Here is a 23,418-nt window from a genome sequence, read left to right on the forward strand (position 1 = left end):
AATAAAATTTAGTTCTTTCATAGGAAAAACTCAAACAGTACCTGTTTTTCGCGTGAAGTAAAGGAGTATATATTATAGATAACAGAAGATTGATAAGAGTAAAACTTTACAAATAAAATAATGCTGCTAGTGTTTCGTTTCAAGTTTTATTCTTTTCATAAATTGATCCAAAATGGCCACTGATACGTTGTCCCAGCTACAACTCAAAGTTCATTATTTATGACGTAATTGGAGACAAATGAAGCAAGATTAAAGAAGGGAAGTCAAGGTTTATGTAGGGTGAGAAATATGTAAATTTACCGAGTTATCATGGAATTTGACGTGTTTTAAATTATTTACGGTAAGCATTTTCGAGTGTATATACGGATATTAGAGTTATAAGTTCTAAAATATTATGTAAACCAGGAACGAAATTTGTATATCATGGTGACGAAATGTTAGGAGTTCCGTGATACAACGGTTTTTATTTCACATTGATGTATGTAGAAGATAAAACGTTTGTTATAAATTATTCAGTTTGTAATAGTACAGCTCCATGTATGAGAGTGCACAACTTTATACTTCATTTCAGTTAATATTGAGAGGTAAAATAGAGTCGCAATGTAGGCCAACATGGTGTCCTTACATATGTTCTGATCATTTTTAAATTTAAGTATGAGAGTACGAATCGCGCTGAGGAGAAAATTAAAGGCAATCGATGCTCTTCTTTCTCTTTAAATGTTAATTTATAAAGCGATGTTAGTTATGTTTTTAAAATTGTTTAGCTGGTCAAGTAAGTTACAATACCTGTGTCAGTAATTTAAATGCCTCATGGTAAAATACATACATTTCCGTACCAATTCATTTTTTTTTTGTAAGCTCCTACAGTCTTATATGCACAGAGACGATTATCATTAGCTTTACATAGTAGCCTATCTTCCATATTCTCGTATGCTGTTTTCTGTGTATGAAATGGAATTAGAAGAAGTGTCTTGCTCTCTAGACATGGAGTATAAACAATCGAGATTTCTGTCAAGGGAATGATTATTGTACTTGCTAAAACTATGTGAAATTGCTAAATAGTGTCTTTCTCCCCTCATTCCTGTAGGGAATCCACATATTTCCAGACAAACTGTCTGTCACCATTTCGATGCACTTTTAGACAAAGTTAGGTTCAAAAATTCAACCAAAGTGTAAGAAAGCAATTGACAACTGCTGCACCAGCATGAGTATAATTCATTTCCTTAGCAACACACATGATCTAAGTGAAAGTGAATTTAAATGGCAATTAACATTTTGATACATTTCTTATATCCGCAAGATGGCTTAAATTTGCTACTTCATTTAATTTGAATATTTGTACTTACGTATTCTGCATTGAGAAACATTGTTGAAGGTGGCATTTCGCTTATTTCACGGAAATAAGCTCTATTTGTGACATATCGAGTAAGTTTTCTTCATTTCTTTTTGCACGCAAAATGGTCACAGTTTCACTACCGTACTAGGCATGCAGTGTTTCCACCCCACTGCACCCAAAAATACCTACGTAGCACCACAAACCATTGACGCATAGCCCCACGAACCATTTCCAGTAAGGTTATGTTGGGTCACGTTTAGGTTACAATAGTTGAAAATTGGTTTAGAAAAAAAAATGCATAGCCCCACACACCATTGACACACAGCCCCACAAACCATTTGCGGAAACGTACCTTCTTCAGTTACAAAAACTCGTGTTTGGAAATTGACCGTGATTACATCATCACACACAGGCAACATCCGGATGGAAGGAAATGGATGCAACAGCTTTTGTGCATCGGTCACACATTTATATCGAAAAATAGATGATTTACCGGCAAAATTCAATGAACGATCCGAGAAAACACTTCCCCGAACTTCCACAACTATAAAGAAACTGCATTCAGTAAGTAATTTCTCCTGTAAATCTGAATAAATCCGTCTTGCGGCTATGAAAAATTTACCAACATTTTTTTTTTTTTTTTTAAATATTTGTGCATCTCACTGTACATACCAGTTTTAAGGATTGAGCATATTAATTTGGCAGACATTCAGTTAGTAGAGTTTGAGTGATGAAGGTATTTTGAAAGTCCTGGGTCAAAATTGGATTGATGACATTTGAGTCAAAAGCAGTTGATCATGAATATTCACTGTCATTGTATTAATCTCATTTTTACATCAAGTGTATCATGAATTCCCACAAGTAGATAAATTTTTACTGTTAAGTCACTGTTGCTTTTCATCTTTCCTTATTGTGTATAAAAAGAGCCACATATTTTATTATTCTGTTGTATTTATTTATTGCAATTTCCAGTACAGCAGAAGCCATTTTAAACCGGAAAGACACAACAGTAAAACAGTACCCTAGTGTTAAAAAGAACACACGAAACAAGATATATTAAATTAATGAAACTAAACTCCAATTGACAGTGACCCTTTGAGCTTTCTCTGGATGTTGTACATCCACTTTCATTGCCGCTATTTTCTGACTTTATAGCCCAGAGTCCTCAGTGTCTCTTCAAGTAGATCCCCACTTGTTTCAATGATGTTGAGTCGACACTGAAATTTTGAGGCTCACATCAGGAATAAAACCCAGGATACTTGCACCAAAGAAGAGAGTCTGCTAACCGTTTGGTTATGTGCAACATTGTTTTATTAACATACCTAATTTAATACTGGTGTAATATTTAATAGTGATTTTTGTACTGTGTAAGAAAATTAAATGATTCACTTGGTTTATTTATTTATTTTATTAGTTTGATTGTTAATGATTTTTTTTAAAATTTACCAATGCATGGGACTAAATCTTGGATGTGAAAGTTGCATGTGTTTCCTTTTACTTAACTCATGATCAGTGTCAATTGTTAGGAAACTGAATAGCCTAATGGTGTGAAATATGACCGGAAATAAATTGAAAGTTAAGATTTACAATACTATTCACAAGTGTTGGTAAGATTTTCAGGGCCTAATGATTTCTTCAGGCAACATGTTTTTAATGGTCATCATCACTTATTCACAAGAGCATTATGCTAGCATAGCATTGTTATTCTTTAATTTGCATTAGTGTATGTTTTTTTATCCAAAACTGTCACCCAGAACATATAATCTACATCACTTCTGGGTCATTCCATATCAAACCAGCCAATGATGGTTGCATGACCATTTGAGAAAAAAAAATCACCTTTAGTACATACATTTGCACATGTTTCTAGATATCAAAACCAATGTTCAAAAGAAAATATTGTGTTTAGTTCTCCTGGGGCAGCCATTTTTCGAGTATGGCATGTGGCTTTTTTTCTTGCTCATGTAGCAGTTTAGGGAAACCTTAATATCTCAAAAACCATTAGAGCTAGAGGCATGAAACAAAATTCATTTTATAGCTAATGAAGCATACTTTCTATAATATTCAAGTATGTTTGGCCCAAAATTGCATTCTAAGGACAAACATTATTGTGGAAATTTAGGTAACAATAGTTATAAAATTGTATTTTTAAACCAGATTGTTTTAATGAAGGGGTTTAGTCTAAGGCTTGAAATTTTTTCATGTGTAGACTTACCTGCAGGGGGTCTGCAAATAAAATATCAGTGCTTAGAAATGCAACCCTTTTTTTCAGCATGGGCTCAAACATGGCAGTTTATGGAATTTTGCCAGTTATCGGGATTAAATATCTCGAATGGATCCTCTTGAAAAATTCTGAAATTTGGTATGGAGGAAGTTCTGCATTAATCTAACTCTCAGTAAAAATTCCTACTTTTAGATTAACTCATTTGGTCAATGGGTCGGTCATTACATGCGAATTCAACACAGAAAAGTAACATTTCCAACCCGACCCTCTCAGATTTCTTTCAAATTTGGTGCATTCAATGATCCTGTTAAGAGATGAAAAACTTCCAATTTGCAGAGGTATATGATAATTGTGAGAAAAGTTACAGGTCTGCAAAGTTTGGAAATTGTGTGAAATTTAAACACGTCTGTCTCGAGATAAATGACTATAATTCTGATTCTAATCCAGATACAGCAATGGAACTTATATCATTGAAAAGCTGTTGAGTAGAGCTTTACATTGATATTCAACATGGTCTGTTTCTAAGAATTTTCACATTCAAGGTCCTTGACCTTTGACCTTGAATGTCTGAAAAAATCCATCTTCATTTTTTGTGAAAAAATTATATTTGAATGCTCCAATATATTACTTTAAACATGGCACACCAAAGGCATCATAACAAAAAAAATATTTTTTCTACATCACTACACTATCAAAATGCTGTAGACAGCTATATATCCAGTTTTACAGTGCTTTTTGAAATCTCGTCCTGTCTGAGTTTAATAACAGTTGTTATGAAGTATCATCTGCACTTGGTTAGTGAAATTTTTTTTTATATTTTGGTCCTGGTGTGAAAGAATTTTATGCTTCAGATTACATGGTAGGGAGACCAAAACAGTTGGTGCCAGAACATGGTATATTAGTGACACTAAATCTAAAGCCAGGTAAGACATTGTGTGAGAAAACAGTCAATGTGTACGTGACTTTTACTGCGATCATAATATGAGCCATGGAATGCCAGGAAGAAATGACTCTTGTGTCTGTGAGTTCGAGTACATAAGCAGAAGCAGCTAGTTTTGCGCAATCTAAAGGAAATGTATGCATATTTCAAAGACATACCCAGATGTAAAAATTGGATTCTCAAAATTTTGTGAGTTGCGGCCAAAGCAATGTGTTCTTGCCAATGCCAGTGGGAACCATGCAGTTTGTGTGTGTGTCTCACACAGTGTCTCTAAAAAAAGAGAACGTCAAATATGACAAAATGCAGGCTGATTACCAAGAAAAAGGGTAACACTTTCCTATACCGGAGACGGATTTCTTCAAATTTACAGGAGAAAGTTCTTACGCAAATCATTTTCTGTGGCGTTGTTGATGTTCGGGAATGTAGTTTTGATCCATTTTAATGTGAATGCATGTGGTTTTCTACGAAAATCTAGTTCCGATGTGCTATTGCTGCTGCCGCCATTTGCTTTCTGCACGAGAGCACAATACACTCTCGTATTGTGCGTATGTGCTAAATTGAACGAAAGGAATGCTAATGGAACCTAACCTAACAGGCCTAACCTAACCTAGTAGGCATACCTCATCCCCGTGATGGTTCGTGGGGCTATCGTGAATTTTTGGGCTAACGTCAATGGTTTTTGGGGCTACCCATGGATGGTTTGTGGGAAATAAGGAACAACAGTAAGTAATCGTTAATGTAAGAAATAGACATTATTTTCGTTAGAAATTCATTATTTCCCCTCAAGAAATGTTCCGCAATGCAGAATAGTATGTTAGCAATGTAAAAAATTGTGAAATAAATCATTGATAGGTGTCTCCGGTATAGTAAAGTAGTACCAGAAAAAGTATACATAACCCCTCCCTTTCGAAAATCCTGGGCACGCCACTAGTCTCGCACTAGAATTGTAAGTTAATGGTTGAAGGGTGTAAATTAAAAGAACTAACAAAGCGTGAGGAACATACGTTACCATTATACAAGAACTGTGTAGCATTTGTTACATGCAATCCTGCTCTTCCAGCATTCCACTGCAATGATATAGCCATATTTCTTGTACATTACTTATGGAGTGTTCATGTCAATTATTGGTGTTTCAAATGTAACTGCTGTTTACAGCATATTGATGGTGTAGTGATGTAGACAAAACAGTTTTTTGGGCATCATGCCTTTGGTGTGCCATCTTGATATTTCCCATGTTTATAGTAATATATTGGAGTAATCAAATATAATTTTTTCACAAAAATAAAGGTGGGGTGTTTTGAGGTATTCAAGGTCAAAGACAATGACCTTGAACGTGAAAATTCTTAGAAACTGGCCATGTTGCATATCAATGTAAAGCTCTACTCAATAGCTTTTCAATGATATAAATTTCATTGCTGTATCTGGATTAGAACCAGAATTATAGTCCAGAGTAAGATTTTATACCTTCCCTTCACTCGTAATAACTCATGTTTGACCTTTCATCATTTTACAAATTGTAAAATAGAAATTAAATTGGTGGTGTTGTCAAGTTTAGACTTGAGATTAGTATTTAAATGGAAACTGCATTTGACTTGCATCCTTTCCATAAACTTCTCTCACCTTGTTTTTTTTTGTACTTTTTTCACAATGCACAGATATCAAACAGACAAAGGTAAATTTGCTGTTCTCATGGCAGCCCTCATTCATGTTTTGATGCTTCAATTTTGCCATTCAAATTATGAGCATTTTCCTGATTTCTCAGTGATTAGTGCTCCTCTGTAGGTGCCCTTGGCAAATGGAGTTCATTGCGACCACAATAAATGAACCAATGAAATTGGCGATAGGATGAACACAATGATATATGGAACATTCCACGAAAAGTGGTCCCACTCCAAGTAAATAACAAAATGAATTAATATGGAAATTATTATTGTTTTTTAATTGCATTAATATATAGATGCTTGTGAATGCACATAACTTAAACATTTCACCGTGAAAAGTTCACTAGCATCTGCAGCCTATATGATTCATGACAAATGAAGTCCAAATTTGCTACATTTTTAAAGCGTAACACATTTTTGTTAATGCTTTTCATGCATTCAGCGTATGTCATCATACTAAAGTTTTTTTTTTTAATTTGTAAGCAAACACTACAAAGTACTTTATAATTCTATGAGATCAGTTCATTATGAATATTTTAATCCAATCTCATGTCTAGAACCTTAAATTTTGAGTGTAATATGTCACGCACGTAATGCTGGAATGCCACATGTACGTTTGACCAAGGTTCGAACCTGGTAACTCGGGCTTCATGGGCTTTTTACACCTTTTTTTCAAACTCTTAAGTAAGAATTGGAGATAAGGCTATTTCCCTGTATACACTGAAGGGTACAAAATGGTCATACATGCAGATGCACCCAAAAATTTTAAATCAATATTTACCTCTGTAGTGTGCTGAATGTAAAATTTTTTGCAATGACTGAATAACTGCTGTGCCTTATTATGTTTTTCTAAATCATTTTTGATGGTTGTTATGTTAAATAATAATCTTCAACCTAGATTGTGTGTTTGCAACATAGTACCATTAATGTTAAGGGACTAGACACAGTAAGATATTAATATACACATACCTTGCTAAGTGTCCAGGTACCTGTTTACTTTGCTCAAATAAATATACAGGTATGCAGATACTTAGCATGATTTATGTGTATATTAATAGTATTGTATTAATAAACAGTGAAATCAGTTTCAGTTCATTAATAACGAAGGATTTGTACTGAACAAGAGTTGTTTGTATAATACAGTAAAATGTCCTTAATCTGGATTAAGGGGGAGGATAAGTTGACTGGTTTAATGAAAGTCCGGATTAACTGAAATGACCTAAGAGAACAGTAGGAAGTGCATTAAAACTCAGTTCATAGCAACAAAACACACGTTTATTATGGAGTATTTAAAGGGCATAGGCCTAAATACAGTACAGTACAAAGTCTGCGGGAAACAGTGGTTGACTGCCTTTTCTTTGGGAATTTCTCTTGTTGACTTCTAGCCACATTAAAACCTTGCATTCTGTTGTTGTTTTCTTTTTTACCTGTCCGGCTTATTGGGGTCTGGAGTAACGAGGTTTTACTGTATGTATTTCTAAGCACATCTCCTCTTGTCTCCAGTGAAATACATTTTTTTTTTGCCACTGGTGGGGAACGTCAATGGACCTACAAATCTGGTATAACCTCTAGTATCCTCTGCTGTTTTTTTTTTTTTTTTTTTTTTTTGCTACATTCAAGTTACGGTTTGTTTCCTGAGAAATTTGGGGAGATGGGATAAAATTGACTAAATTGTCTGCTGCTTTACATGGTAAACACAGCAAACAGGAAAAAAAGTATTTATGAATATCCTTTGCAGGAAGTTATTTTGCACACAGAAATGCACAACAGTGCTTTGTTGTTTTTTTATTCACTCCTGAAATACAATTGCATTTTCAGTAATGATGATGAGAGGCTACAGCTTGGGAAATTGACTTTGGGATGGGACTTCATGTTGCAGGAGGGTACTCTGTAGGTACTAAAAACGTGCCTCCTGAGACTAAGATATTGTCTGACTGCCAAGTGGCCTAGTGACAATGTATCAATTTCATGCACTGAAGGTTCTGTGTTTGATGTCCATACTTATTTTTTTATTACTTTGAGCAACCATTTATTATGAACATGGCTTTTATTTGCTGTGCAAATTGTCAGGAAGAAATATTTTGTTTTCAGTGCTTTTACGATAATTACTAGTCCCGATCGTGCAAAAAAAAGAGTACATAAACATTGATTGTGAATAGGATTCTTGTGTTTTTTTTCTTGATTAATATACACTATACATAATATTTTGTTGAATATAACATATGGATAATTTAATATGCAAATGTTTGTAAAGGAGGAGAAAATTGAAAATGGTATTGTAAGAAAAAGATTTTCATTTAAATAAAAACAAAGAAAAACCATTAAAAGAGATTGGTTGTCTCCCCAAAAATTAAATAAAATTTTATTTCACCTTTATTTCAATAAAATATTAAATAAGATGTAATAAATAGTTGCCTGAGTTAATGAAAAGAGTATGGGCAAATGAACGGTAATGAAACCCAGAACCTTCAGCACATGAAACTGATACTTTACTACCTGACCACTGGGCAGTATGACAATAGCTTTGCCTCGTGAGGCACACTTGCAAAGCTTTGAAACTTTGAAGGGCTTTTTCTTGGAGCTTGCTATAGTGGAACCACACGCAAAACAGCCTGCACAGACCCGCAACTCCTTCCTGCCACGTGGAGGGGAAGGGCTGAGTGGAGCATGCTTCCTTACGGCCCGAGTTGAATGGAGGATGATGAAGGTGCTTGTCTGAAGGTTATTTTGTTTGTGGTCACACTATAGTGCATGCTAGCACCTTGGGATATCAGTATCTATAGAGTACCTTACCAGTACACGACATCCCATCCCAAACTCAATTTTCCTAGCCGTAGTGTCTCCTTGTGAGCTGCAGAAGTGCATGGTATATCTAGCACTAATGTCACCTAAGTTACCATAAACTGTATTGTACTGCTGTATGTTGACACTTACTAGGCCTAACTACCATTATCAGATATCCCACAACTGTTTATGATCTATGACCTGACATTTACCCTCATACCTACTATGTATATTCAGGAGAAATAAGAAATATCGCTAAAGTTAGTTCTCTATTTCTTTTCAGAAACTTCGATAATCTCATTATGGAGGATCTTCAGCAGTCGGACATCTGCCGAGTGTGTCGGTCAGAGGGTTCCCCTGACAGACCACTCTTTCACCCATGCATCTGCACGGGGAGCATCAAGTACATCCACCAGGAGTGTTTAGTGCAGTGGATGCGATACAGCAGAAAGGAATACTGTGAACTGTGTAGTTACAGATTTTCGTTCACCCCTATTTATTCTCCTGACATGCCGAAACGGCTGCCCGTGAAAGACATAGTAAGCGGGCTGCTAACAAGTATAGCCACAGCTGTAAAATACTGGTTCCATTACACCCTTGTAGCATTTGCATGGCTAGGCGTTGTTCCCTTGACGGCATGCAGGATTTACAGATGCCTGTTTACAGGGTCTGTAAATTCCGTTCTGACCCTACCGCTGGATATGTTGTCTACCGAGAATATGATTTCAGATATTTTTCATGGATGCTTTGTTGTGATGTGTACCCTTTTTGCTTTTATAGGACTTGTTTGGTTGAGAGAGCAGATCTTGCATGGTGGGGGGCCCGACTGGTTAGAGCAAGATAATATAGTAGCCGACCCGCCACCGGCTGAAAATAACAACATAGACGTTCCAGATGTTATAAACCACCCTGAAGAGATGCGCGATGAAGTAGATCTGCCCCCTCCTGTTGTTGAAGAGAATCCACCTGGGCATGTTAACCTCAATCAAGAGGTGAATAACGATGCACAGGATGAAGTCAATTGGAATCCAATTGAGTGGGATCGTGCGGCAGAAGAGCTAACGTGGGAACGCCTGCTCGGTCTTGACGGCTCCTTGGTGTTCCTCGAACATGTGTTCTGGGTTGTATCGCTTAACACACTGTTCATACTAGTGTTTGCATTCTGCCCGTATCATATCGGCCACTTCACGGTCATGGGTTTCAAAATACGTGAGTATGCTGCCGCATCTCACTTTGAAGGCTTGGTAACGACTTTATGTGGTTACTGTGTCATCGGACTTTGTCTCGTCATTTTGCATGCTGTGGCTTCACTACTCAGGTTACGGAAATCGAAACGCGTCTTGGGATTATGTTATGTTGTTGTAAAGGTTTCGCTTCTGTCAGTTGTGGAGATCGGCGTTCTACCACTGATTTGTGGCTGGTGGCTTGATATTTGCTCGCTATCCATGTTTGATGCCACACTCAAAGACAGAGAGGTCAGCTTTAAAATAGCTCCTGGTACATCCATGTTTATCCATTGGCTTGTGGGGATGGTGTATGTTTATTATTTTGCCTCTTTTATTTTACTGCTTCGGGAAGTTCTTCGTCCTGGTGTACTTTGGTTTCTAAGGAACTTGAACGATCCAGATTTCAGTCCTATACAAGAAATGATACATCTTCCAATTTTAAGACACGTTAGGCGATTACTAGCATCTATGGTCATCTTCGGAACTGCCGTTCTGCTAATGTTATGGTTGCCCGTTCATATCCTTAGAGCTGTGTGGCCATCTTTCTTACCATATACCATTGTGTTGCACAGCGAGGCCCAAGTGAGCGAATTGTCCCTGGAATTACTTTTATTGCAAGTCATCCTTCCGGCATTACTGGAACAGTCTCACACGAGAGGTTGGCTTAAGAGCATCGTCCGAACATGGTGTCAGGCCACCGCCTGGTTGTTAGATTTGAGATCGTATCTTTTAGGTGATGTTCCATTGGTAGGCGATGGCAACGAGGCTGAAAGAGAAGGTGAGGAGAACGTGGCCGAGGCACCGCAGCGCCAAGTACCACCCGCACCGCCACCACCATTAGCACCTGACCAGGGTTTAGGCTTCGGGGGAGGCTTAGGAGCTGCACATCAAGCCTTACTTCAAAGAGAAGGACCGACAGGGTTCCAACCTTACAGCAGACCAAGCTGGTTCGCCATTAGAATAGTATGCCTGCTAATTATTATGTGCGTGAGCTTGATGATCACCAGCTTAGTTGCTCTCACAGTTCCTGTGTGGTTCGGTCGGCATGTGATGTCATTTTGGGTCACCGAAGGGAAAATACATGAACTGTACACAGCCGCTTGCGGAATGTATCTCTGCTGGTTGCTGACTCGTGCGGTAACTCTCCTTGTAAGTTGGCTACCCCAGGGGTGGACAGCGATTTACCAGAAACTGCAGCAGTGGGCGATTCTGAGTGCAAAGTCTGCTGTGGCATTTTCAGTCCTCCTCGGTGTAATTCCCCTGCTTTTTGGGCTTTTGTTAGAACTTGTAGTGGTTGTACCGCTTCGTGTACCTCTTAACCAGACTCCTATATTTTTCATATGGCAAGATTGGGCCTTGGGTGTACTATATACAAAAATAACTTGTGCTATAACAATGATGGGACCAAACTGGTGGTTCAAGCAAGCTATCGAGAGAGCGTACCAAGAAGGTATTCGCAACATGAATTTATCTTTTATTTTGTGCGAACTGGCTCTGCCGGTAATAGTATGTTTTGGACTGGCGTTGACAATTCCGTATATCATTAGCCAGAGCATAATACCACTGTTTGTTGTTAGCCCTGCTTTGCAAAATCTTATAGCACGACGTTTATATCCTTTCTTGCTACTTGTCACATTGATAGTGGGAATTGTGACGTTTCAAGTGAGACAGTTTAGAAGGTTATATGAGCACATTAAAAATGATAAATATTTAGTTGGGAGAAGACTTGTGAATTACGATCATCGAAGAAAATCACCTAGTCAGAATTCTGAAGGACATGTTGCACAGTAGTATATAAATATATATGTACACATAATATGATAGCAGTGATGCAAGAATTGTATGTGTGTGACTGTTTGTATATATCTATTATATATATCTATCTATATATATTTGGAATATTTGTGTACATGGAAAGGTGTGCATTTCATTATATTAATGATAGGAAAGGTTTATACAATAGATAAAAAAACAAAAAAACTTGTGATAATGTGTATTAGGAAGGTTGTGGATATTTTTTGTCAGGTTAAAGAAAATGCATTAAAACATTTTAAGTGTCAGACACAGAAAAATCTATTAATTTAGTACCACATAAATTAAAATAAATTCCATTTTGAATAAATGTCAAGTCACTACCATCACATTGTTTAACGTGACTGTATTTTTTATTGCATAATAATGAGTATTTTTTATTTTTCAACTCTTGAGTACTAGTGTAGAGAAAGGTTTCAACTGTTTTTTGTAGACTTTCATACCTCAACCAGATAGCATGCAAAGATTTGTAAGTAAAGAGAATATAATATTGTGCTTTCAAACCCTGTAAATAAATGATGTACCAATTCTTCACTCTGTTGTATCATGAATTGTTCTTTTTCATTTTTAAGGCATTAAAATTCATCTACAACACTGCATTTTAAATGCTACCTTTTATGTTCATTTTCATCATCTGGTTTAGTGTGCGAAGTACACAGTTAAGAGGGTGGGTGTAATCATCCATTCAAATATCTTTAGAATGCTTTTTTATTATTAAAGTATATGCTCCATGTTATTGTGAATTGCAAACACTTATTTCTATTTTTTTTTGTAACCGAGTAGAACTAATTTTCACACATTTTGGTAAATGGTACATTGGTTACAAGTTGACAGGAGATTCTAGTAGAATGTGAAAGTTAGAATTATTCCAACTTAAATATGTGTGTAGCATTGGCAAATGGATGTACAATGAATGATATTGAACTTGACGTCATCACTCAGTGTACTCTGGAAAGAAATCTGGCAAACAGATTCTTGTGTGTAAAGGAAAGCGTATAAGAAACCTTCTTGGAGAAAAAAAATGCTTTTTTTTTTTTTTTTTTTTTTTTTGAAAGGCAAGTACTGTTTGTAGTTACGTCCTATTCCACTTTCAAATGCAAGAAATAATTGTGTAAGTTCGATGGTGCAAGCTCAAAAATCAAAATTAAAGTTTCAAATTTTGGCAGTGCTGTGTTTGCAAGCTAAAAACACATTCATACATGTGCTAATCTACCTCATCATATTGATGAAGTGTCTGATTTGGTTATGAGGTATGTATACAATAGTAGAAAATTGAAAGTGATAATGCCTTCCGATGCAATTTTATTTTTGGAGTAAGCTATCTTGATCATTCATGATGGACACGGTAAACGCAGTTTAGAATTACTTACGTGAAATTTTGTATTTCCGCGTTGCACAATTTAATGGTTATATCCTATTAATTTCGAAGACACTCTGTCTTCATTCACTAAGGGTACGGCATCTGGAGTAGAGATGGTACCACATCACTGCTTTGTTTGTTCCCGGGCGGTGATGAATGAAGACTGAGAGTCTTCGAAATTAATAGGATATAACCATATATTGTGCAACGCAGAAATACGAAATTTTCAAAATTTCACGTAAGTAATATTTTGATCATGTTTAGAAAGAATCTATTGTGCTGTTTTCAATGCAGTATCTGAAATATGGTGAAGTGAATTACAGAGGGAACTTGTACATTGAATATCATCCATTGAACATGTTTTTTTATATTTCTAGTGGATAGAAAAACACATTTGCTGACCAAGTCAATCTATATATCATTAAGAAAACACTTAACATCATTATGTTTCAATGCTCTATCAGGGTTGGTAAGAGGTTTCAAACATAATGTTGTTAAGCCTTGCGTCAGACAACCGTACATGCATGTCAAGCGGAACGCATTCTTGCTTGTTTTTGTCTCCTGAACCATACAATTTTTAAAGTACTTTCTGCGCATAGATTATGTAATAAATGTGTCCTTACGTAATATAAATCACGAAATATCTTCGAAACATAAGGGCATTTGTGTATATGTCGAGCACGCACAAAAGAAAAAATAACAAAGGTAAAAGTAAACAACAGGCCCCTCTTGAATTTAATGACGAGTTATTGTTTGTCGTTTAGAAAGAAAGAAATTTATGAATATTTTGGTTGCTTCATTCGCAATACATACGTTACTATAAGATACACACCCTTCAAGTTTATACTACCAAAAAAGCATGATTTGTTATTGATGATATATACAATGTAGTGACTTGTCTGCTACTATAACACTGCCCTGGCAGTGCTTTTGCACGCTTCCACGTTTGAATAATTAACATGTTTCTTTTCATGGCAATATATTTTAATACCGCGGAGATTCTTTTGTCATCAAACAACAAACAATCGTTTCCTACTCCTAAACTCCACCGCAAATCATTCAACATCCGAGACACAGTTTGTGCGCACATTGACGGCAGGCAAATCACCTCACGCCTTGTTTTATTTTGGTCTTGTTGCCGTAAGGAGGAATATGTATTTAAAACAACTTGTTTGACTTTGAAGATTTTTTTTTTTTTTTTGGATGATGCTCAAAATGACACTTGGGCAAAGCCGGTCACTGAACAGGAGACCTCGATTCAGCCATTCTCGCAGCTGTATAGCATGATTAGCAATGAATCACGATAAACATAGGGTTAAAACAGTAGGATATGCAACACTGGTATCACTGATTCCACGTGCTCTGCAACATTTTCAATCTTGCTCGACTCGCTCTTCAGCTTGAGTGACTCTTCCGTGCAAAATACATCCCAGTTGGCGAATCTGAGGATCCAAATTCGTCTGCACAGTGATTGGAACCGATCAAGTCCATTCCTGCTAATGGATGTAGCATTTTGTCTGTATATTACAAGTTAAATAACTGTTTTCTTGCAAGTATGGAGTTGTGTCGGAATGGAACCCATCTCAGCGGAACTATATTCTGCGCGCGTGTTTGGATCTAGATGTCCAAACACCTGGTACAAACTTAACCTGATGCGAGGCTTAGGTGTTTTTTTAATTACATTACAGTGTCTCTCAAATTAATGTATACACTTTTTGAAACAAAATATCTCAGTAATTGAAGCAGATATATATATACAATTTTTGTGGTGTTGTGTACCTTAGGGCCGTAAATGTTCAAAATGGCCACCTTCCACCACAATGCATCGTCAACGACAACAACATACAACGGAGCAAAATACTGACTGTATTGTTGCTAATGGTATAGCATGTTCACTATCCCTTCTTCACATCTTGAACCTTTCCATCAACTTCAAACTTGCCTCGGGTTCTTGTAACTTTTACCCTTGGTGGTAACGTCGTTGAACCTTAATCATGCTCTCAGTTTTCCAGTAAAATTTCAGTACTCACTTACATTGATCAAACTATAACTACATCTCCGCCATGTTTGTTTGTAATGCCTACAACAAACAAAAGCGTTGCTACAGTGCCTTGAATAATGTAGTGTGGAAAACTGATGGTTTTTGCCTCTGGCAGGTTCCACTCCGAAAGGATACCGCTAGAGGCACTGGTGTTGACCATGGTGCTTGGTATTCGTCTGCTTATAATGGAAGTAAATTGAGTTTTTGCTGCAATGTCTGATTCTTTTACTTGAAGCATTTCTATGAATGTGATAATTGCTATGATATTTGGTACAGTGGTCGCGAAGATATTAACGAACATTCTAGACAGTCGACCACATCCTGTTATCGTCATACTTTCGTTAATAATACGGGAGAAAAAATATGCTTGGAATGTTCTTGGCAACTAAATTTTTGGTATGAATTAGGTTCATTATTATCATCATCATAATTTCTTTTAAAGATATATACACACTGTAGCATTTGTATTTTTGGTATTTACTGTCTCTTTTCTTCCGCTTTAAACTAATCGCGGCGATGATGATAAAGATGATTGCATGTAACGACAAGGCGAACCCCACAAAACTTTCTTAGTGCCATCGACATGAGTGTAAGGAAACTTTCAAACCAATGGGACAAGCGATACGGGATGTACACACTGTCACACTAGTGACACACACTTCCAGACTGTAAAATAGCATTCATTGCACATGAGGGTCCAAACAGCAAACAACATGTTTATATGGCGTATTCGCGTGCTACTTGTTACTTCGGTCGGAAAGCTCCTTAAAGGAAGGGTGCTCAGACCGAAGCGACGGGCTACAGGGGGAGTTCCCAACTAAGTGACAAGCGACATGGTGCCTTCAGTAATTTAGCAATCGGTCGCTGTTAATTGTGCGAACAGCAGATAAGCGACACGATAAACCGCACATTACAACAACAGATCTAGGTGACACGATAAGCCACATGTGTCGCTTTGTCGCTTGTGCATCGTTCAAACTGGGCCATTTCCTCAATAGCTTGCAACATGTTGCCGTGGTTTGTTATTCGCGCATGCACGATGCAATGAGTGTATTGCTTTAGGGAGATTGTGCATCAAAGCGACAAGCAGCACTCGACACTTATCGCTTGAGGATTTCACCAACCAAATGCTGGCCTGTGCTTCCCGTCATGCCGCTACGATGTGAAATGTTGCTCTTGATTGGCTCGTTTCCAAGCAACGTGTGTATCTTCGGTATGAAAGTTGCCTTGAACCGAAGGACCCGTGTCGGTTTGGTGTGAAATCCTCGTATCATTTGTCGCGTGTCGCTTTGGTGTAAAATCTCCTTGAGGAAATGGTGCAGTCAGAGCTTGTGTCCCTACGGTTTGAAAGGCTGCATTGATTACGGACTGCTTGGTTCCAAGCGACACTTGTGGTTTGTCGCCTCGGTATGAAATATCTCTCAGGATACTATTTATATTCTAATAACATAGAAAAATAAAACTCTTTTACACAATCAACACCTGATGTCTGGAATCACTTTGCGATGTTTCTTCGTGTGTTACGCATGCTATTTATTTATTAATTTTATTTTACTTTTCTTTCCAAATTAATCCCGTTTCGTGACTGCAAATCCTCCACAAATATAACTGTTTCCATCAATTCACGTAACGCATTTCAAGACAAACAAGTCTACACAATATATTCCAAAAACTAACTAAGCCACATTACTTCCATAAGAAAATTAGCATTCAAACTGATCGCACTGCAATCTATGTTTGTCATCCATCTGGGGAACTACGTTTCTTGGGTCGTTTTCCACACTACGTTATTCAAGGTGCTGTAGTGTTGCTAACTTGTTCACTACCTTCCGAATTATTTACCACAAAGTTGTGCAGAGTGAGGCAAAAGTCTGGCACCACCCTTTTAATTTGAAAACTACTTAATGGAGGGCATTGAAATTTCAGATATGGGTAGTTGGGGTGGGGACACACCAGATTGGGCTAATGTGTATCATGGTGGCCATCTTTGAATTCCATTCAGATTTTCAAATGAAAAGGCGGTCATGTAGCATATCATTTTACATGTATGTTTTCTCAGAAACAAGAATATGCAGTTATTTTTCCCCTAACTTTATGTGGTGAGGATATTTTCACAGTTGCAGTTCACATTTGGTGTAATGTAATGGGTTGGTATTTGTTCCAGGTGATCTAACCATTCAAGAACCATTCTAAATTGTTGCTATAAGTGGGTAACGTAGTGCCAGGGTCATTGCAGAAGATTTCAATGCCCGGCATCCAGAGAGAGAGATCATCTCGCATACCACAGTCTTGCGTATAATGCAGAAATTTAAGGAGACCGGATCCGTGGACGGCTGAGAAAAGCTACCGACGAATAAACAGCAACGACAATCATGGCATCCTTGGTCAAGAGCCCAAAACGCAGTACCTGGTGTTTGGCTTCAGTGTCAGGAGTCAGTCCGAGATCCATACTCCGTGTGTTGCATACTAACAAGTGGCATCCCTACAAAATTCAAATGCAGCAGTTCTTAAATGAGGATGACCCAGACAGGCAGTTACAGTTTACAGACTGGGCTTTGGCTCGTTGCAACAAGAATCCCAGTTGCCCAAAAAATGTTCTGTTTAGCGATGAGGCCATATTCTTCGTGAATGGTGAGGTAAATTAGCAGAACCATCGTTATTGGTCAGATACCTTCCCTTCATGAACAGATTCTCGTAAGGATGGCAAAGGTAATGGTGTGTTGTGGGATATGGAACACCCAAATTGTGGGACCTGTCTTCATCCATGGCAACCTGAATGGGGAAAGATATCTGAATATTCTCCAGGAAGATGTGTTTTCCCTCACTGATGAACCCAGGCAGCAAATTACCAGCCTATTTCCAGCAGGATGGCCTACGCGTTGTGTCGGGCAGTGGTCGGATGAACAACTCCCGGGTCACTGGATTGGTCGAAGAGGGCCCACTGCGTGGCCACCCCGTTCTCTGGACACACTACTTGACTTTTACCTTTGGGGTCATCTAAAGCCATAGTTGATCAAGACAAAATCACTGATCCCTGACATCTCCAGCACCGGATCCAACAAGTATGCGACTCTGTCGACCCTGCAGTGTTATTGCGTGTCCATGAGGACTGGCTGAAACGTCTTCCGTTGTGTGTAGCACAGAACGGGCAACACATAGAGCACATCTTGTAGGATGCCAAATGTGAACTGCAACTGTGAAAATATTCTCACCAAATAAAGTTAGGGGGAAAATAACTGCATATTCGTATTTCTGAACAAACACACATGTAAAATTATATGCTACATGATGACACGGTCGTGCCAGATTCAACTATAGCATATTAATATCCATAAGAATAGATTTATCTCAATACAAATTGAGAATGAGTAATATGAGACTGTATATCGGTATACACGTGATACCTCCCAGGGCACGGGAAAACATTAAGATTTGCAGTAAATTAACAAACTCAGGACTTACGTGTTAACATCTAGGTTCAGAATATATTTATCTTGATTATGCAATTAAGAACAACATTTTACATCATCACGAAATGCACTAAAAATCATAGTAACAGCAGCACAAAAATTATCACATGAACTTTCATTAATCTCGTAACTTCTATCCCCCTCCCAACAAGATTCATATCTATCAGGCGGGATGGTATACTTCAGCAATCTGTTCATACGTCCAGGAAGGACATGTCAATCGCCCCCTCCATTGAGAAACAAAATCGATGACGACTCGTGGAAGCACTCACAGTCTAGGAGATTTTGGATTCAACCTTCTAAAAGTATTTTCCTCATGTCTGGAGAACAATTAAAAATCTTCAGATTGTCGAAATTCACCTTGTACACAGCCTTACGAGTTTTTGTGTCCAATAACACTGCCGTGTTGAATTTCACTTGGGTAGCTGTGAACGGTCCTGTCCACAAATAAAACAACTTGGAAATAGTTCGGTTAACAGCTGAACTTGGACGATGACTCCTTAGCAGCACCAGGTCATCCTCCTTCAACTGCAAAGCATGGCACTTCTGCTTCAATTTCCGCCTCTGTACAGCATATCGTTCCCTTAACTGCACTTGAACAACCTTACTCTGCCAGTCTTACTCACCTTCTTCGGATTCGGGCTAGAAATTTAGTACAATCTTGGATAGAACTGCACGTACAAAACAATTTGTAATTGTTATCAACCAATGAGGCAATGTTGAAGAGCATTTTGAACAATATCTGGGAGACACACTGGCAATACACATGAAGAAAACGTAAGAATTTCTGCAACTCAACTGGATAAAATCTTTGAATCACTGGAACGTCACTGGACAGATGAATGTCACAAACTAAGCCCTTTTCCGTGCCAGACCTCTCTGAAAACACCTTACTATGTGCAATAAATATCTCTAACAATTTGGCTCTTTGTTCCTTAGCCAATAATTCACTGGAGTCAATCTTCTTCCTTATATCCTCTAGCGGTGTAGCCCATTTATGGTAGCTAGCTTCAATCCTCCAGATGCTCATTTGCTTATCAACGGAATCATCATCATCTAGTTTTTGCTCAATTGGCTCTCCATCCACCATTAGATACAACCTTTTATGCTTGAGATTGATCTCTGCTTCATATTTCTGCAGGAACGAATAACCCAATAATAAGTCTGAAGGCAAATCCTTCACAACAAAAATTTCTAAAGGTATGGTGTTCTCAGCAATTTCCAGCACGATTATGCGTTTTCCCACAACTCGAGTTCGACTTTTTCCAGCGAAATCAATAAGTCGTACCTCTGGAGTAGCTTGTAACATGGCCCCTGGCAAATTTTGCTTTATTTTCTTCCAAATCTCGAACTCAGAACAGATATTTCAGCTGCAGTGTTCACTATACAAGTGATATCAACATTTGCTACACGTGCCTTGAACTCGGGCGCTCTTCCAAAATTTTTAGACTGACTAGCCTGACACAAATTGTAAAGAAACTCGCTCTCTTCATGATTAATAACAAACACCAGCTTCAGATCATTACTTACAGACTGGGAATTATTTTCTGCAGGCCCCAGTTCTATCGGAGACCGCCCGACATCAGAAGGGGACGTTTCTATGCCAGGCGTGGGGTAAAATCCCGCACCTGGTCGAGATTTGCTCCATTCTCCCAGCAAAAATTTCTGGTCAGCTCAACGCTCTGTTGCTGCTCGGTACTAGGGTACGACACTGCAGCATCTGTTTGTAAGCCACTGCTCGCCACTTGGAATCGTGGAGAGCTACGACCTTCCCTCAAAGGTTCACTGTGCTCCGGTGAAGATACACGGTTCTCATTTCGTGGTCTGTCACAAGGTTCGTATCTGGGAGCAGCATACTCACGTCTCTGCCTATTTTGGCTTTGTTGACGATAACGATTGCCGTTTCTATATGGACCTGCAGGGCGATTTTCACGGTAATTATTCTGCCTCTGGACCATACGAACCCTCGGGTTTCTGTTTGCCGAGTTGCCTGGAATATCTCTGTTGTTCTGGTGAGTAGGATTCTCCTTCCTCCACGCAGTTCGGCAAGCATCCTGCTCTTCCGCTTGCTCGTATCTCTTAACAAAATCTGCAAGCAAATCAACAGTTACGGGAGCGTGGGCCATACACAATTGCTTCACTCTATAAGGCAATTGGCCGATTATGAGGTTTACCACCTCCTGCTCTGTGTAGTGGCTACTCAGGTTTCTGTAAGCAGAGTATACAGACCAAACATATTCTTCCAAACTATTGTCATTGTTTTTATTGTACCGTTTGGCCCTAACAGATGCCAACTCCCTTTCTTTTGCCTCTGAAGACGCAAAACGCCTCTTAAACGCCCTACGGAAATCTGAATATGTGTGGAAATCATTCTTATGAGAGTAGAACCAATGATAAGCCATGCCCGTTAGCAAACGAGGAATAATCTCCAGCCTGTATCTATGCGGGATCTGAAGGATCTCAAGGTTGGTATCTAATTCTTTAAGATAAATCTCAGCCGAAGTGGCTATAATATTTCCGTCGAATTTCCGCATGGAATTCAGGTCAGCCATCCGGGGAGTCATCCCACCACGCGTAGCATTGGTTCGAGATTTTCTTTCTTTGCTCTTTTCCGATAAAGTCGACTCGCTGCCTGAAGAACTGGAAACGATCTCTCTGTGGCATCTTTTTTTTACATGTGTACGGTTTCGTTGCCTCGAAGAGACCTCAGAACGACTAGGAGACAGCAACCTTCGAAAAGGCGCGCCCAGCTGGTCCACCCGCGGTAACTCTGTTTCACCGGAGAGTGGCAACTTGCTTAAAGTGGTTGAAATTTGAGCCACTTCGTCACAAAGATTACGCATGTCTGAAGAAAGCTTCCCTTGTTTGGATTCCATATCAATTTTCCACTCTTCAGCATTCTCTCTAGGACCCTCTGTGCCTTTAAGTTTTTCCGCCACAGTCTCTTCAACTCGCAAATTCAGGTTTTCTCTCAGCTGATATGCCATATTGGTCACCTGGTTGTCCAACTCTCTGGACATTTCTTCTCTGAAACTGCTCTGCGTTTCACTGATTTCCTTTCGGAACTCCTCCTTGGTCTGCTCAGCTTCTTCCCTCAACAGAACAACTGTTTCATGGAGTTTAGATTCCAGCTGCTGAGAATTTGACTGACATGCTTGACGTAAGCTCATCATCTCAATTTCAAGGCTTTCCTTCAATTTCTGCTGTCCCTCAGACATTTGCAGAGTCAGTTGTTCGATCCTCCGTCCCATCTCTGAATTGGACGCAGCGAGTTGTGAACAACTATGGGCCAGTTTCTCCTCCATCCTTGCTTCTAGCCAGCACTCAAGAGTTGTACTACTTTCTTCTAGTCTTAGTTGTAAACTGTGCTCCAAGATATTCATATTTTCCTGAAGTTTATCCTCTAACCTCCTAGAGTTCTCATGTAACTTAGCCTCCAAGCTATCAGAATGTTCCCGCATTCTAGATTCTAGATTATTAGCATTTTCCGTAATCTTTTCCTGGATTCTAAGTTCTAGATTACTAGTATTTTCAGTAATCCTTTCCTGGATTCTAAGTTCTAGATTACTAGAATTTTCAGTAATTCTTTCCTGTATTCTAAGTTCTAGATTACTAGTATTTTCAGTAATCCTTTCCTGGATTCTAAGTTCTAGATTACTAGAATTTTCAGTAATTCTTTCCTGTATTCTAAGTTCTAGATTACTAGAATTTTCTGCCATTTTAGCTTCCAGATTGCTGGAATTTGCCTCCAGCATTCGCTGCAATGACGCAAGCAAATCAGTAGTAACAGGAACAACAGGAACTGCAAGTTTTTCTTTGCATGCGAGACATGTTAATTCACAAGGAGAATTACTTTCCTTTAGTGACTTTAGCTTTGCACAATTTAAATGAAAAGTATTGTGACACTCAGTGCAAACAAACGTATCATCAAGCCTTGATGTAGTCTCACAGCAAAACACATGAACTGTGCTTTCGTCAACATTTGAAGCTTTGCTTCCACTTCTTAATATTTTCTTTTCCATTGTTGCGCATCAAAAGTTCTGAGTCAACTGCAAATCTAAAACACGTTACCAAAGATTAACGTAACTAATGCACAATGTGTTCGTGGCCCCACGTTCTGTGCGCCAAATTATTGACACGTTCGTGCCAGATTCAACTATAGCATATTAATATCCATAAGAATAGATTTATCTCAATACAAATTGAGAATGAGTAACATGAGACTGTATATCGGTATACACGTGATACCTCCCAGGGCACGGGAAAACATTAAGATTTGCAGTAAATTAACAAACTCAGGACTTACGTGTTAACATCTAGGTTCAGAATATATTTATCTTGATTATGCAATTAAGAACAACATTTTACATCATCACGAAATGCACTAAAAATCATAGTAACAGCAGCACAAAAATTATCACATGAACTTTCATTAATCTCGTAACTTCTATCCCCCTCCCAACAAGATTCATATCTATCAGGCGGGATGGTATACTTCAGCAATCTGTTCATACGTCCAGGAAGGACATGTCAATGACCCCCTTCCCATTTGAAAATCTGGATA

The 23,418-nt window shown here is 38.3% G+C and overlaps 1 protein-coding gene across 2 annotated transcripts; it reads left to right on the forward strand.

The window, feature by feature from the left end:
- Positions 1-223: 223 nt before the first annotated feature.
- On the forward strand, positions 224-12,719 carry LOC145999580 (E3 ubiquitin-protein ligase MARCHF6). 2 transcript variants are annotated; one of them, XM_083136606.1, is made up of 2 exons: positions 224-340; positions 9,229-12,719. In XM_083136606.1, the coding sequence occupies exon 2, from the start codon at positions 9,248-9,250 to the stop codon at positions 11,960-11,962; it is 2,715 nt and encodes a 904-aa protein (XP_082992732.1). In that variant the 5' UTR covers positions 224-340; positions 9,229-9,247; the 3' UTR covers positions 11,963-12,719. The 2 variants fall into 2 exon arrangements, with proteins under 2 accessions (XP_082992732.1, XP_082992733.1); XM_083136607.1 differs by lacking the exon at positions 224-340 and adding an exon at positions 409-478.
- The last annotated feature ends 10,699 nt before the right edge of the window (positions 12,720-23,418 follow it).

Source organism: Lepisma saccharinum, chromosome 15 (genome assembly GCF_977018435.1).
Source record: "Lepisma saccharinum chromosome 15, izLepSacc3.1, whole genome shotgun sequence".
In the NCBI taxonomy this organism is placed as follows: domain Eukaryota; kingdom Metazoa; phylum Arthropoda; class Insecta; order Zygentoma; family Lepismatidae; genus Lepisma; species Lepisma saccharinum.

What these genes read in the sequence shown, in the direction of transcription:
- LOC145999580 (XM_083136606.1), top strand. Translation starts at nt 9,248, where the DNA reads ATGGAGGATCTTCAGCAGTCGGACATCTGCCGAGTGTGTCGGTCAGAG.